This window comes from Pinus tabuliformis, chromosome 9 (assembly GCF_031772625.1).
Source record: "Pinus tabuliformis cultivar Carrire ecotype Pingquan chromosome 9, CPIR1, whole genome shotgun sequence".
NCBI lineage: Eukaryota > Viridiplantae > Streptophyta > Pinopsida > Pinales > Pinaceae > Pinus > Pinus tabuliformis.
In genome coordinates, this window is record NC_142307.1 from 1961027247 (window position 1) to 1961041809 (window position 14563).

The following is a 14563-nucleotide window of genomic DNA, read 5'->3' on the forward strand; positions in this document are numbered from 1 at the left end:
AAGTGGAATATAGCCCCTCAAGATTCTGCAGCACAAAAGTGTTGTTACCCTTTACTTCAGCAATTGCTAAAGGTCCAAACCACAGATTGTCGAATTTTCCATGCTTTCCTTTCTCTTCTCTCCTCGCATCCCATCTTAGAACTAGATCACCTTCGCTAATGTCCCTTTCCTTGGCTCTTCTATCAAAGACCTTCATCTTATTCTGATATTTCTACAATTTGTATTGAACTTCATCTTTGTTTTCATTAAGCTCAATAATCTGATTTATTCTTCTAGAAAAATCATCAAGTTCATCTGTTGCATCCTGCAGAAATTTTAAAACAGGGAAAGCCAAATTGGTAGGGAAGATTGCATCTTTCCCATAGACTAATTGAAATGGAGATTTGCCAGTTGATCTCTTTGGAGTAATTTTGTTTGCCCATACTGCATAAATCAAATGTGAATCCCAGCTCTTCTTATGATCAGCTAGTGTCTTTTTTATTACCTTTACCAAACTCTTGTTTGATGATTTTGCAAGGCCATTACCCTGAGGGTAATATGGAGTTGAATGATGTAACAGAATCTGATATTTCTGGCAAAAGTCAATCATTTTAACACTAGAAAAAGTTGTTGCATTATCAGTGACAATTTGAGTTGGGCAACCAAATCTAGCTAAGATATTCTCCTCAATAAACTTAATTACTACTGCATCAGTAGCATTTCTTACTAGAATTGCTTCCACCCATTTAGTAAAATAATATGTTGCAGTGAGGATCCATCTATGCTGATTACCTGAAGTGGGATGAATTTCTCCAACAAAATCTAATCCCCATTGAGAAAAAGGTGTTGAAACTATTGATGGAATAAGTGGAAGAGCTGCTAATTTCTGTTTTCTAGCAAACATTTGGCAAGGAACACGACCTCTTACCTTTGCCCCTACTTGTAAAAACAATGTGGGCCAAAAAATCCTCCCTTTAGAATCTTGTATGCTGTTGCTCTCCAAGCATAGTGCCCCCCACAAAATCCTGTATGAAACTAATCAATGATTCCTTCAGTTTCAGATTCTGTTAAACATAATAACAAAATGTTGAGTGGATCTTTCCAGTATAAATTTGCATTAATAATGCAGTACTTGACTGATTTTGACTTAAGAGTTTTACACTGGGTCTTGGAGAACGATGCTGGACACTCAAAATTGATCAAGAAATTAACAGTGTCTTGATACCAGTTTGACAACAAATATTTTTCATCAATGTGTATAGGATTGATCTGCTCTGAAGGTAGAGGTTCTTGTGGATTCTCTCTTCTAGGATGAAGGGAAGGTTCTTGTGGATTCTCCCCTTCTGCAAGGACAGAAGGTTCTTGTGTATTCTTCCCTTGTATTTCCAAAACAGAATTGATTCCAAGTACTTTGCAATTGGATTCAGCTAGAAGCTTAGCTAATCCTTGACCTTTTACTAGCTTGGTAGTCTTGATAGTTAGATCAAACTCCAGAATTTGAGTGATCCATCTATCTCTCTTCCCATCAGTGTCTGGTTGGGTTAAGACAATTTTCACAACACTATTAGGGACATAAGCAGTAATAGGTGAATGTAAGACATACATTCTGAATGATTTCGGGGCTTGAATAAGGGCATAGGCTTGCTTTTCAATGATGTCATACTTTAGCTCAACATCTCTCATAACCTTGCTGAAAAAGGCTATGGGTTGGTCATGGGAATCTTTCAGAGGCAAAAGAGAAAATACTAAATGGCTTATTATAATCGGGGCTGGCTAAGGTGGGAGCTTCAGAGATAGCCCTTTTTATTTGTTCAAATGCATGCCTAGAAGAAGGAGTCCATTTGACTTCATGATCCTTTCGGAGCATGTCTATTATATCCTTCACTATCTCTGCATAATTTGGAATGAATCTCCTTAGAAAATTAATCTTGCCCATAAAAGCTTGAATCTCCTTTCTATTTCTAGGCAAGGTCAATGTTTCTATGGCATATACTTGTTTAGGGTCAATTACTATGCCCTCCTTTGAAATTATATGGCCCAACAATTTTCCTTCTTTAACAGCAAATAAGGACTTCTTTGGGTTCAGTGATATTCCAAATTTTCTACACCTGTCAAAAACCTTCATCAAGTGCTTTAAATGTTTTTGATCAGATTTAGAAAAAACAATTATGTCATCAAGATAAATAACCACAAATCTATTTACCTGACCCATAAAAGTGATGTCCATAGCTCTCTGAAATGTTGCTCCAGAATTAAGCCAAATGGCATCCTTGCGTACATGAATGTACCCCAGGGTGTAGTAAAAGTTGTTTTTTCTTTATTTGCTGTATCAACGTTCACCTGATTATAACCTGAAAAACCATCAAGCATAGAAAGTATTTGTGCTCCTGAAACCATTTGCAATAACTGGTCTATTTTGGGCAAAGGATAATTATCTTTTAATGATGCCTTGTTCAGATTTCTAAAATCCACGCAAAGTCTTATTTCTCCATTTTTCTTTCTAACAGGAACCAGATTTTCAACCCAATTAGAATATCTAAGAGGGAGGATGAATTGGGCATTTAACATTTTCTTAATTTCTCTTTCTACAGTTGGTAGAAGCGTTGGATTTATCCTTTTAAGCTTCTGTTGATACGGTTTTGCTTCTGGCTTCAGAGGAATCTTGTGTTGTATTAACGATGTATCATAGGTTTTTAAATCAGTGTAAGTCCAGGCAAAAACGTCCTTATAATTTTGTAGTAATTTAAAATATTGAGCTTTGATTTCTGGGTCCAGAGATGCGCAAAATTTGATGTTTTTAATATCTTCAATAGTTCCAACTTTAATATCTTCCACATCATCTTCTGAAGAAATAGACTGCGGGTTTTGGAAAACATCATTTTGATCGAATAATTTTTCTAAAGGAATGAGTCCCTTTGGATAAAATTATTAGATAATTGGATAACGTCGTGATTAGCAATCTGGGCTTTAAAATCTGAAGTATCATTTCCTTCTGCGTTTTCATTTATTTCAGCTCTATCTCCATCAATTTACGGAAATGAGAAATCATCTACTACCTGCAGAAATGATTTCAGCTATTCATCATCTTCAAATATTTACTAATGTTTGAGATTATCTGGGATAGATGGCCTATATTTGACTTGTATTTGATAAAGTACATCGGTATGATCAGGGATTTTAAAAGCACTAGCAGAGATAGCTAAAGCATCTGCATGAATATTCTAATCTTTGGGAATATGAGTCAAATTAAAAGCATCAAATAAGTTTTCCACTGAATCCCAACCTCATTTCTGTAGGACCTAAGTCTAGGGTGCTTGGTCTGGCAAACATTCTTTACTTTGTTAACAATAAGTTCAAAATCGGTAAAAACACTTAAGTTCTGATCTTTTAAGCTTTTGGCTAACTACAATCCTAAAAAGGAAAGCTTCGTATTCAACAACATTATTAGTAACTTCAAAATCTAATTTACATGATTGGATTATATTTTCCTTTCCAGGTGAAATTAAAACAACTCCAACTCCTGCTCCATCTTTTGTGCAAGAGCCATCAAAAAATAGTTTCCAAATATCAGTTTGGTTTGGTTCAGGACTTTCAACTACCTCTTCGATTTTAACTTGAGTTTTATGTTGTTTTGAAGTGAGTTGAAAACAACCATAGTCTTGATATATTGCATAAATTGGATGGTTCCTTGGCTGGTCAACCTTACAAACAGTATGTGCAAATCTTACTTCTCTATATAATCTTAATTGCTTTCCTCCAAAAATAGGAATAGTAGCATATGACATATCTATCTGTAGAGTTCCTCCTAGTTTGGCACAACATGACCTAGAAAGGAGCATTCCAAACTTGGGAGGGATATCTGTAACAACAATATCAAGCACTATACTTTTCAATGGAATTTGGGCAAGGGTAACCACTAGATCCTTGATCAATCCTAAACAGGGCACCCTTTTGGAATCAAAGGTGTACAGGTCATGGTAGGATTTAGTGATATCGAGTTTCAAATGGTCCATGATGGATTTAGGCATAAGGTTGCGTGATGCTTCTGAATCAAGCATACAATTGTATAACATGGAGTCATTTGTTTTAAGAGTTACATAGAAAGGAGGCACTATCTCATCTATCATGTTTGAACTAGGGCCAAAGACCACTGCTGGTTTTTCATCTTGTAGACTTATGACATCACCTTCTGCATCAACCGAGGTATTTTGAATCCATTTAGTGACTTGGCTTTTGTAACCAGGGTTTTTAGAAAGTTCTGACAATGGAATTGGGATCTTAACCCTCTCCAATTCTTTTTCAACATTAAATGCAGTCAAAATGTTTTTTATCAGCTTGGGAAGTATCAATTAACTAATCTAATGGCTGAATAAGAGTTGTTTGAGCTTCAGCAATTTTGGTACGTGGTTCAATCACTGGAGCTTCCTTTGGAGGTCTCCCAAGACTAGGCCTAGGCCTAAGATCATACCTCTTATTTAATTGTGCAATTAAAAATTCAGAAAAAGCATGATGCTTAGATAGCTGTGCAACTTCCTGATCTTCTTGAACCTGATTCTGTTGTGAGAGAGGAACAATGACTGTTTGATTGGAAGAAGAATCCATACTATTAATATCTTCAGTAATTGTCATAGTATTATCATCAAGTTGTTGGTCATCTATTAATAGAGGAGTAGGAACCTGTTGATCATTGGTAGGTCTCTGAAGAATTTGTAATGGTTGGTTTCTTTTATACTAACCTTGATTTTGGTTTTGAGCCCTAGTAACTGTTTGTTGTATTGTCCTAGGTTGGGTCTCAATCTTTGAAATCCTATTTGATAGGTTTCTAAGAAGAGATGTTATTTCATCTATTTTTGAGTCTACTGATTTAGTCTTAGAGGAACTAGAGGTTTCTTGAATAGATTTGAGTTTCCTTTGGGCCTTTTCTTCCTTAAGTTTCAAAGAAGTTGAGGCCGCCCTATTTGCTTCTACTTCTATAGTGTTTGTTTGCATATCTTCAGGAGTTCTTGGAGTTCTCTCATGTAGCATAACAACAAAGTCATCATTGAAAGCTTTAGAAAATCTAGACGTAGTTGCTGCTACAGGAGGTTTACAATCAGCAGGCATTTTGTGATAGAGTTTATTGAATCTCTTGATAAAATCTGAAATTGGTTCACCGAAGTTCCTTTTAAGCTCTTCAAATTCTGTGAGGAAGTAAAGAGGATCGTTTTTGACACCCCACTGATTTTTAAATATGGTTGTAAGCTCTTCCCAATTTCTAATGGAAGCTATTGGTAACTGCCTAAACCAAATCCTCACATTTCCTTCAAGTGACTGTACAAACAATCTCATATAAACATTCTCTTGCTCAATATTCATATTGTCTGCAAAATCTAGGAAAGCTTGAAGATGGTCCTTAGCTGAGGGACCAGTTTCTCCATTGTACTTGGGAAGGTATTTTAAATACCCAACTGGGAATGCATCAAGGTTATTAGGTAAGACTAAGGCAGCATATCTGGCCTGTACAATTGGTCGGAAAGCCATGATAGCAGGTGGTGTATGAGGTGCTTGAGGTGTATGAGGTTGTCTAGGTGGAGTATGAGGTGTTTGTGTGGATGTAGAGGATGTAGAAGAAGTAGAGAAAGAAGATGGTGATTTAGGGGCAGATAAACTAGTTGGAGGTGAAGGAGGAGGAGATCTCCTGAAAGACTTCAAAGGAGTCTTAAGAACTAGCTTTGGGACTTGTAGAGGAATACCTTCTTTTCTTTCAAAGAGAGGATTGGTGTATATAGAAAAGGTTTCCTCAGATTGTTTAGAAGAAGCTTCAAGTCGGTCAAAGATGGAAGGAAATGGATAGGTGGTAGGGGATATGAAATCTATGTGTTTATATTCTGGTAGATTAACACCCAACTCAGATTCAGTTTTAGGTGATCCTGGTGGTAATGTGGGTATTGAATGAGATTCTAATGAATGAATAAGGTATGCTGAATTAAAATCAACTCCTCTATTTTGAAGTTCAGCAACCCTAGGCGATAAATGGGAGTAATCAGGATCAGATGGGATATTACTATAGGGGTCAAATGATTCTACTTCTTCAGATTGTAGGATTGAAGAGGAAGAAGAAGATGATCGGTGGTGTCCCCTTTTAGAACTGGCTTTTCTCAAAAGCCTTTTAGGATCTGACAGAGGTTTAACTATGTCAGCTTCTGAACGAGATCTGGTATGTTTATAAGGTGCCAGCTTGGGAGTGTGGAGTCGCCAAGGTGAATGATTTTAACCTTTCTAAACCTTTAATCACCTTTAAAGGAGAAGAATGAATGAATATCGTTGTCCCAAGGGAAACTTTAATGAAATTCGAATCCCTGGCAATGGCACCAGTCTGATGTTGTACCTCTGAGATAGTAGTAGGTCAGGCTACCAATGCCAGAGCATCTAAAATAATTTGTTTTTGGGGTTTTTGGTTTTAGTTTTGGAAGACCAATGAATGAAGACAGATGTAGAATTGAAGAAATTAATCCTTTGGGGTATATTAATACTTCAACAAAGGGCTGCTATAAAGCATTACACAGTGATATAGATCAAAATAGTGGTGAGTAGAAGACAACAAAAAATATGATTATCACAGTTTCCAGACTGTAAAACAGAACAATCATAAGTGGGAAAACCTTCTGAACTACGTTCAAAAGATTCAAGGCAGTATACTTAAGTTTACACGAGATGGTGATGATTTATTAATTAGAGGGGATTAACTACACAGACAGTTGCATTAATCCATTCTCTTAATAGATGATCACTTCAAGAGCTTATAGGAATCAATTGAAACTCTAATTGTTCCTACCTAGATATCTCTGTAAGTCATAAGCATATGAAGAAATAACATAATGATTGAAAACTGGAAAAACTTACAGGATAACACAAATTGTGCAAGACCATATTCAAAATCCTTTGCTTTGTATTAAGGTTCCAGAAAGACCGATTACATCAAGTGTCAGCAAAATCTTCCTTCAAATGTGGCTCCCAGGTTCAAAGTAGCATTAACAATCAAGACTTTACAAGCAATGAACTATGAATCTTGAACTCCGAACCATTTACAACTCGAGAAGAGAGTTATTTATACAATAATGAAACTAGGAAAATATCCCTAAAACTGATTAAGACTTTTAGGAAAAGAAAGATCTTCATGGCAAGAAGACAGGGGCAACTGTTTGAACTGCTTCTTGTTGTCCCCTTTATTTAGGTTGTGCTGGCATTTTGTAGGATATTTTGCCCTTTATGCTACTTGTTGTTTGTATCCTCTACGATCGTTGTTTTTTCATTTAACCTTTTTACCTGATACTGCTTTAAACTACGTTTAATATGCTTTGACCTGCTGAGTGACCTTTATTGTGCTCCTTTCTACCTTTACTGTGCATTTGGGGTTTTCACTGTGTTTTTCACAGTAAATCGCTCATATTTGTCTTCAAACTATTATGCAGGCTTTTTGTTTGTATACCTGGAACAACAATCTTCACCTGCAAAATATAGAAGCTATTAAGAAAAACATGGTGACAGAGGAGGTCGTGATGGATTTTTTGAGTTTTCAAAGGATATCGGAAGGAGTTCGGGGCATATCGGAGGGTGAAACCATGGTTTAATGGCCGCAAAGGCATTATGGAGGCTGCACTGTGTAAAATAGGCAAAATAGAGCAAAAATGGCCTTTTTATGCGTTAAAAGGGGAAAAGCAGTTAACCTTTGAACTATCGGGCAAAGATGAACAGTGGTGGAAAGAGTACAGAGGGATTAATTATGGAGGGAATAGCTTAATTATGGTTTAAAACAGTGATTAACAGTTTAAATGGAGTTTCGGGTCATTTCTGCGTTTAAATCGGAAAAAACGATTTAACACAGAAAACCTTCACAAAACGCATATGGGTGGACTTGAATTTGTATTAACTCTGGCGGATAATGATATCGAGTCCGGGTTCAAATCGGATATCGTAATTGGAGTTAGGCGGGGGTAGGCCTATCACAAAGGAATGCGATAAGGGGCGGATGCGATATGGTGGTAAACTGCAACATATATTCGGTCGGGTTCGAGCTTCCATCGGATATCGGAAATCACAGTGGTGGGAGGTATATATGTCGGATGGGATGTGCGATGAGGCCAGATGCGATATGGCGGTAATATGTAATATATATATGCATCGGGTCTGGGCTTCCATATCGCAGTCGGGGATCACAATACATGGAGGGTTATGCTATAAGCGGGACTGCGATGGAGGGCGGATGCGAAATGCAATATATTATGATATATAATGATGTCGGGTCCGGACTTCCCATTGTATATCGCAATCGGAGTTCGCAATGCGGGGAGGGTTATTTATATGAAGGACTTGTGATCCCGCCGATGCGATATTTATATGAAATACATAGTTTTTTATAAAACTAAGGGTTTTCGGATATTTAATAAAAGGAGTTAATAATACGAGAAAGGAATTTTTTTTCAAGGATTTAATAATATATGTTAGTATTAATATAAAATACGATCGGAAAGAGAAATTCAACTAAGTATAATGCTTTTGATGGGTTTTTGCTTTTCATATATACATTAATACTTAGGGAAAGCATATCTTTGTGGGTTTTTAGGGTAAAAGGGGGTTTAACATGGAGTTTTTACTTTTCCTAGGTAAAAAGGATTTTTACCATAGGAAAAGGGGTTTTTATGAAAAATGAGTGAATATGAATGTATGAAGGGGAAATTTAGTGAATATATGAATGAATAAGGATGAGGGAGGTTAATTAATTGATGTTGTAGACTTTCATTTTCCTTATGTAATTGCCTCATGAGCATAGAAACATGATAAATTTTCATTTTGTCCAATCAACCATTAAACTTCTGCAGCCTTTCTCTACTTACCCTTTACTTTTCCTATCATTTTTCCTTCACTTAATGGGTGCATTTAAACTAGCCAACCCTTTTCCCTTCTTCTTTTAGTAAAAGCAAACTATCTAATTCTATCCTTGTAACTTCCAAGGGCTTAGATTAAACTGATGAGCACCTTATTATTCTCTACCTAACTACTGATCTGTCAAGATTAAATAGTTTGGCAAGATCTTTATTCTCTAACTGTAACATCAAATTTAAAGCATGAAGCAGTCAAGATTAAACTATTTGACTGTCATGAGTTGTGGCATTTAGACAAGCTGCACACAACCATTATTTTGCTGAAACAGAGGGCATTTAGACTTGCTTACTTTCAGAGTTTATTTGTTTTCTTTCTACCTAACATTTTCTTTTTGCCTTGATTTTTTAGAGCATCTAATCTAACATTTTCTTTGATATGGACATTATCATCAAAAATATATTTTTTCACTAGCATTTTATTCACTATGTTATGTCCATATCTTAACTTAACATTTTTTGAAATATTCTATCTTATCAAAACCAAAAATGCTACAACACAATGTACAGTGAAGGAGGTTGTCCTCTAGGTGGGCACAATGTGCAAGTCCAAGAGATAAGGGTCTCATCAATGAGGCTTAGGAATGCGCAATGCACTCATCACTTGGTTAGAAGTTGAATGTGCTCATGAGTTGTGCAAGTGGTGATGACAATGGAGATCTCCAAAATTAACTAAGTGTGAGATCAATGAGAGAAGTGAGAGCATATAACAAGTCTTAAACATGATCACACATGCATATACAACCCTACACATGATAGGAAGATACATAGTATCCAAAACAAGCATGCATACAATGAAACGACATTTAAAAGATACTTATCTCCAAGTGTGACACTTAAGATACACCTTTACGACACAAGTGTCAAGTCACAACCAAAAGGTATGCTATGGCATGAGAATGTGTTCAACACATGTTCTAATAACAAATAGGATCAACTAATTCAAAAGAGTGCATTGGAGCTACCTCTTAAAGGTGTGCCAACGCTGCCTTTAGCAAAAGAGGACACTTCAGGCTTCTTTCGAAAGGAACTTGTAAGCTTAGGAAAACTTAGAGAATGAGCACGGAACAACTTCAACCACTCAAAAGGACAGTTCACAAGACCAATGGGAGGCTCCAAAATTTGAATGTAGGCCAGAATTCGGAAGGTGTTGTAGCAGCGACAACAAAATCTCTAGCCATTGTCTCCCACAAAGGATTTAGATAAGCCAATTCAATTTTCTCTGCTCCTAGTACCTTTAAATTGTTTTAGATCACAAATAGCTACCTCCAAATTTTTTCTTTGGAATTACCTTTACTATTCACATGGTTGTTGCTACAGCCGCAAATACATATCCAAAATTGCCTAGGGAAGGTTCCAAATCACCGAAATAGAATCTCCAAGCTGATTTGAAACCATCTCCTATAAATGAAAACAATTATGGATGTGATGGATCTGTTTCTAGGATGAGGAAACCATTCCTTTGTGAACAAAATGCCAATAAAATGGAAAAAAGAAAAAAAGCAAAGCCTCATGCGAAAATGAAAGTATATAGCAGGAAAGAAGATGTGGGAGGAGCCCACAAATACAATTAGTAAACTTAAACCACAGAAAACCTAAACCTCTACATCAATTTTCAGTTTTATTTGTAAACTGTGAGAGGTTATGACCTAACAGCACTAACGTTCATAGTAATTTGGAGAACATTAGCACAGTGACAGTCACAACGTAACAACAGGCATTTCAACTTTCAAGAGAGGATTTGGGATGACAGCACTCTCATTTGCTGAATTTTTTAATGCAAAATCTTATTTTTCAGGTCGAGAACCCTGCTTTCCATGATTATGATTATAACTTATGAAATTATGATGGGATTTTTCATTCCTAAATTTGACATATAATTTAAAAAACATAAAGGTAAGATTCTGAGTTTTTTTTAAATTTAATACTTTATTATTCGAAAATCAGACATTTTAATTCAGAATTTTGTTTGTATATGATTCTATGACGATTCAGAATCTTGAATATGAATTATAACTGGTCAAAACAGTATAATCTCTAATTTCTACATTTTTCCCAAAACTTTATATATATATATGTATATCGGAAGAAAGTTTTGGAAAACACAGAAATTAATATATATAATTGATGAAGTCAAAAAAGTATAATCTCTACTTTGTACATTTTTTCGATGACTTTGTTCTCTTTCATTATATATATAGAGAGAGGATTAAGGAGTTGATTCCCCATTTCAGGATGGTTACCACAGCCACACTGGAATCTTTTGCCGATTCCGTTTGCGCCCACCATTGATGTAGCTTTTCCCCCGAAACAATGTTGGCAAGCTAGATTTCATTTATTTAACGAAAGGGATGACCTCTCATAGTTATTATCTATTTCAGTGTCTATTCAATACAAAAACGAGGCTTAATAAGGCAGACATTAAAGTGCTGAAAAGAGATATGGATAAGATCATAAGACCTGATAACTCATCATCATAAATGTTTACATGAAATTTGCTTGCATGCCCTATTGCATTTATCGCAATATTGGGCACTTTACCCTTGTTTCACTGGCATTTAGATTTCCATCTGAAAAAATATTTCTTATGACTAATCTAGAATACTTGAAAGTCTGCTATGTTTACAAGATATGGATATTTCTTATTATCATTTCTATTAGGATGAATATTTGCAATGAAGGAAAGTAATTGAAAATTATCATTTCTATTAGGATGAATATTTGCAATGAAGGAAAGTAATTGAAGTAATTTGTGATTAATATTTTGAAGTTCCACCATTGAACTTTGATTTCAAGGTCACTTGATTTGCATTTATTACAGATTTTGGATACTCCAAGCCTACTGGTAGATAGTGCATGTGGAAGAAGCAGTACCATTTATACACTGGAACAACCTTGTGACACCTGTAGCTATAACTGTTGTTAATTTATACCAAAAATGTATCCCTAAGTTATGGGAAGGTTTCTTTTGAAACTTCTCAGGAGAATAATAAATTTGAATAGAATAAACAGAGCAATAAAACATTCTAATCCATTATAATGTATTCATAAAATAAATGTACTTCATGCATTTTGTGATTTTATTCCTCTCTTATCCTTTGATGTTATTAATTTCAAACTCATTATACTGCTACGCTTAAGCATGCAACGTCCTATTATAAAATCGGTGTTAGTTATCATTATAGCACTATAGGCCATCTTCTTGGGGATGATAATAAGATACTATTCAATATTTCATTGTATGATATCAAATTAATTTAGTTTCCAAGTATAGTAACTAAGATAATTTCATGAATTTTCAAATTTTCTGTTCTGATTTAATTTTTATTTGCATTTACTACAGATTTTGGGGACTCCAAACCTGTTGGCAAATAATGCAAGTGGGACAAGGAGAATCACTTTAAGTCAGGAACAAAATACTGAAAGATGCAGTTATGCTTATTGTTGATTTGTACCCATATTATATTTTTTTTTTGTAAAATGATTTGTTGGATTCTTTTTAGGAATATAATAAAATTGCATGACAATTAAAAGAACAATAGAAGACTTGTTTATATCAGATTGCCTTATGAAGAAAGAAAAATGAAGGGTGAATGGTTATGTTATCTTTATTTTTTCAATTTCTATGGTTTCTGTTTTCTCAACCCTCAAATCTTCATTAATATCAATGCTACACTCATTCTCTGTAGAATAAACAATAACACTTTACATTACAATTTATAATGCTGCAAGTTTGGGCCCGGTCGTGGAATTTGAGTTCACTCTTGCCTGTTATGTAAACAATCATGATGGTGAAATATTTGTTATGCCTTCCAATTTAAACAGATAACATAATATCTCTATTCGGCGTTTATCATTTAGTTCCAAGCGTTTTCGTTCTTCATAAAATGAAGGTATCCAAAAATTTACTCAATGCTACGGAGAAGAGAGATGTAATGTTAGCATTATACTAAAGTAAGCATAATGTTATGTTATTACATTAGAAAAACAATAACAATGTTTTGTATTTGATTTACTTTATGCACTAGTAACATTATTATAATAATGTTATGTAATATTACATTTTTATAGCTGTATTGGATATCTTTGTATTATAAAAGTGTCATAGACGAGACTCAATTAGATAGCCACAACTCATAAAGCAAAATGGCAATGTTCTTATTCCAGGAAAAACCTTAAAGTGTTTATTCAAAATATCTATTAAAAAACATGGCAACTTTGTTCCAATAAAAAGTTACAGTTTTTACTCAAAATGTATACTAAAAATCATGGCAAGTGTAGTACCAAATAAATGAGTTGTTTTTAGTGCGACTTTTTGGAAGCTTTTACGGTTCTAATTTCTCTAAAATCTGGCAGGAATTTATTGAAATCACAAGTTTGATGGGTAACCTTGCACAATCCAAGTTCCTTAGGGGTTTTTCAGGGTGCTGAATCCATATATACGGTCAAAAACCAATTTAAATAACACAAATCAAGATTTCACCTCAAATTTTTCTACAGGATTCTGGCCTGGTATGCCCAAAGAGTCACACTAAAGACAACTCCCCAAATAAATGGTCCTCCTAATAATCAAAGCAACACAACAAAACAATATAAATGGAAAAGGAACTTACAAAGCTAGTAAATGAAGGGCATCTTTTGGCTCATGGATTTACTTGGTGTACTCATAGTGCATGTCCATTTTTTATTGCTTTCCAAGGCATGTTTCATCTGTAGTATCTTCTAGTTTCAAATTGGGAGAGCATTGAGCCCCTCACCCCTCCCCCACATCCCTTCTTCAAGCCGAACAAGTATTGGGAAGAGCAAGGAGTGAGGCACCAAATAACCTCTTATGGAAGGTTATGGAAACTATAGTAATATGAGCTACCAAGGAGACCACTAATCCCAAGTGAAGGTCCAACTACAGATATTTTGATTCTTTGTATTTGCACAAATTCCTATATTCTTATTCCAATTCTTGCATTTTCCATAATTGAGCAATGGTCTCAACAACATATCATTCTCTCTTGAATTTCCACCATCTTTTTTTCTTGTTGTTTTTCCACGACCTTGGTGTTTGGGATATAATCTTAAATCACTGACGCTACCAAACCAAGAATCACAATGAAACTACTTTGCACAACAGAATATAAACAACAGTAAATCTACTAGTGCACAAAATATAGACAAATTTTTACAATTTTCAACCCAACTTTGTTATATTAATCAAGCTGAATAATACAATAGTCTAGGGCTCTCGTACTAGGGATAATGGCCCTCATACATCCACTAGTACAAGAATACAAAACTAGGGCTTGGTATCAATCCATCGACAACTAATCTACCCTCAACAAGATACTCTAACCATCTCGCTATAGTGCACTCTCTTAGCTCCTCTAGGTCGTACCCTGTACATGCCCGGTCCGTCGGCTCCCAATTTGCAGCACTGCTTCTATCAGTGATCTAAGTCCATCTGACCACTGAATGTTGGCTATCCAATATGCTCACTAGTTGTGCCTTAGTCCATCAAGGGCACAACACATCGAGACTCCTGACGAGTTGTTCACAACTCCGTTTGTGAACCACTCACAATTTCCCAAGCTGCTTCTCCTCAGCTGCTCCGGGACCTTCAGCCCCTGGGTCTTCTTGTGTCGCTCCAATGAGGACCAGCGTAGGGCACAGAGGCT

At 35.5% G+C, this 14563-nt stretch overlaps 1 protein-coding gene across 5 annotated transcripts in view; it reads left to right on the forward strand.

Annotated features, from left to right (window-relative positions):
- Nucleotides 1–12658, forward strand: part of LOC149156835 (ras-related protein RABC1-like) — a 385206-nt gene extending 372548 nt beyond the window's left edge. For 3 of the 5 annotated variants that reach the window (XM_089445298.1, XM_089445296.1, XM_089445299.1), the window contains one exon: nucleotides 12241–12658. In XM_089445298.1, the coding sequence (XP_089301424.1) occupies nucleotides 12241–12345 (105 nt within the window). In that variant the 3' untranslated portion in view covers nucleotides 12346–12658. Of the gene's footprint in view, nucleotides 1–11718; nucleotides 11981–12240 lie in introns of those variants that run through there. The other 2 variants (XM_089445297.1, XM_089445300.1) reach the window with 1 other exon arrangement.
- The last annotated feature ends 1905 nt before the right edge of the window (nucleotides 12659–14563 follow it).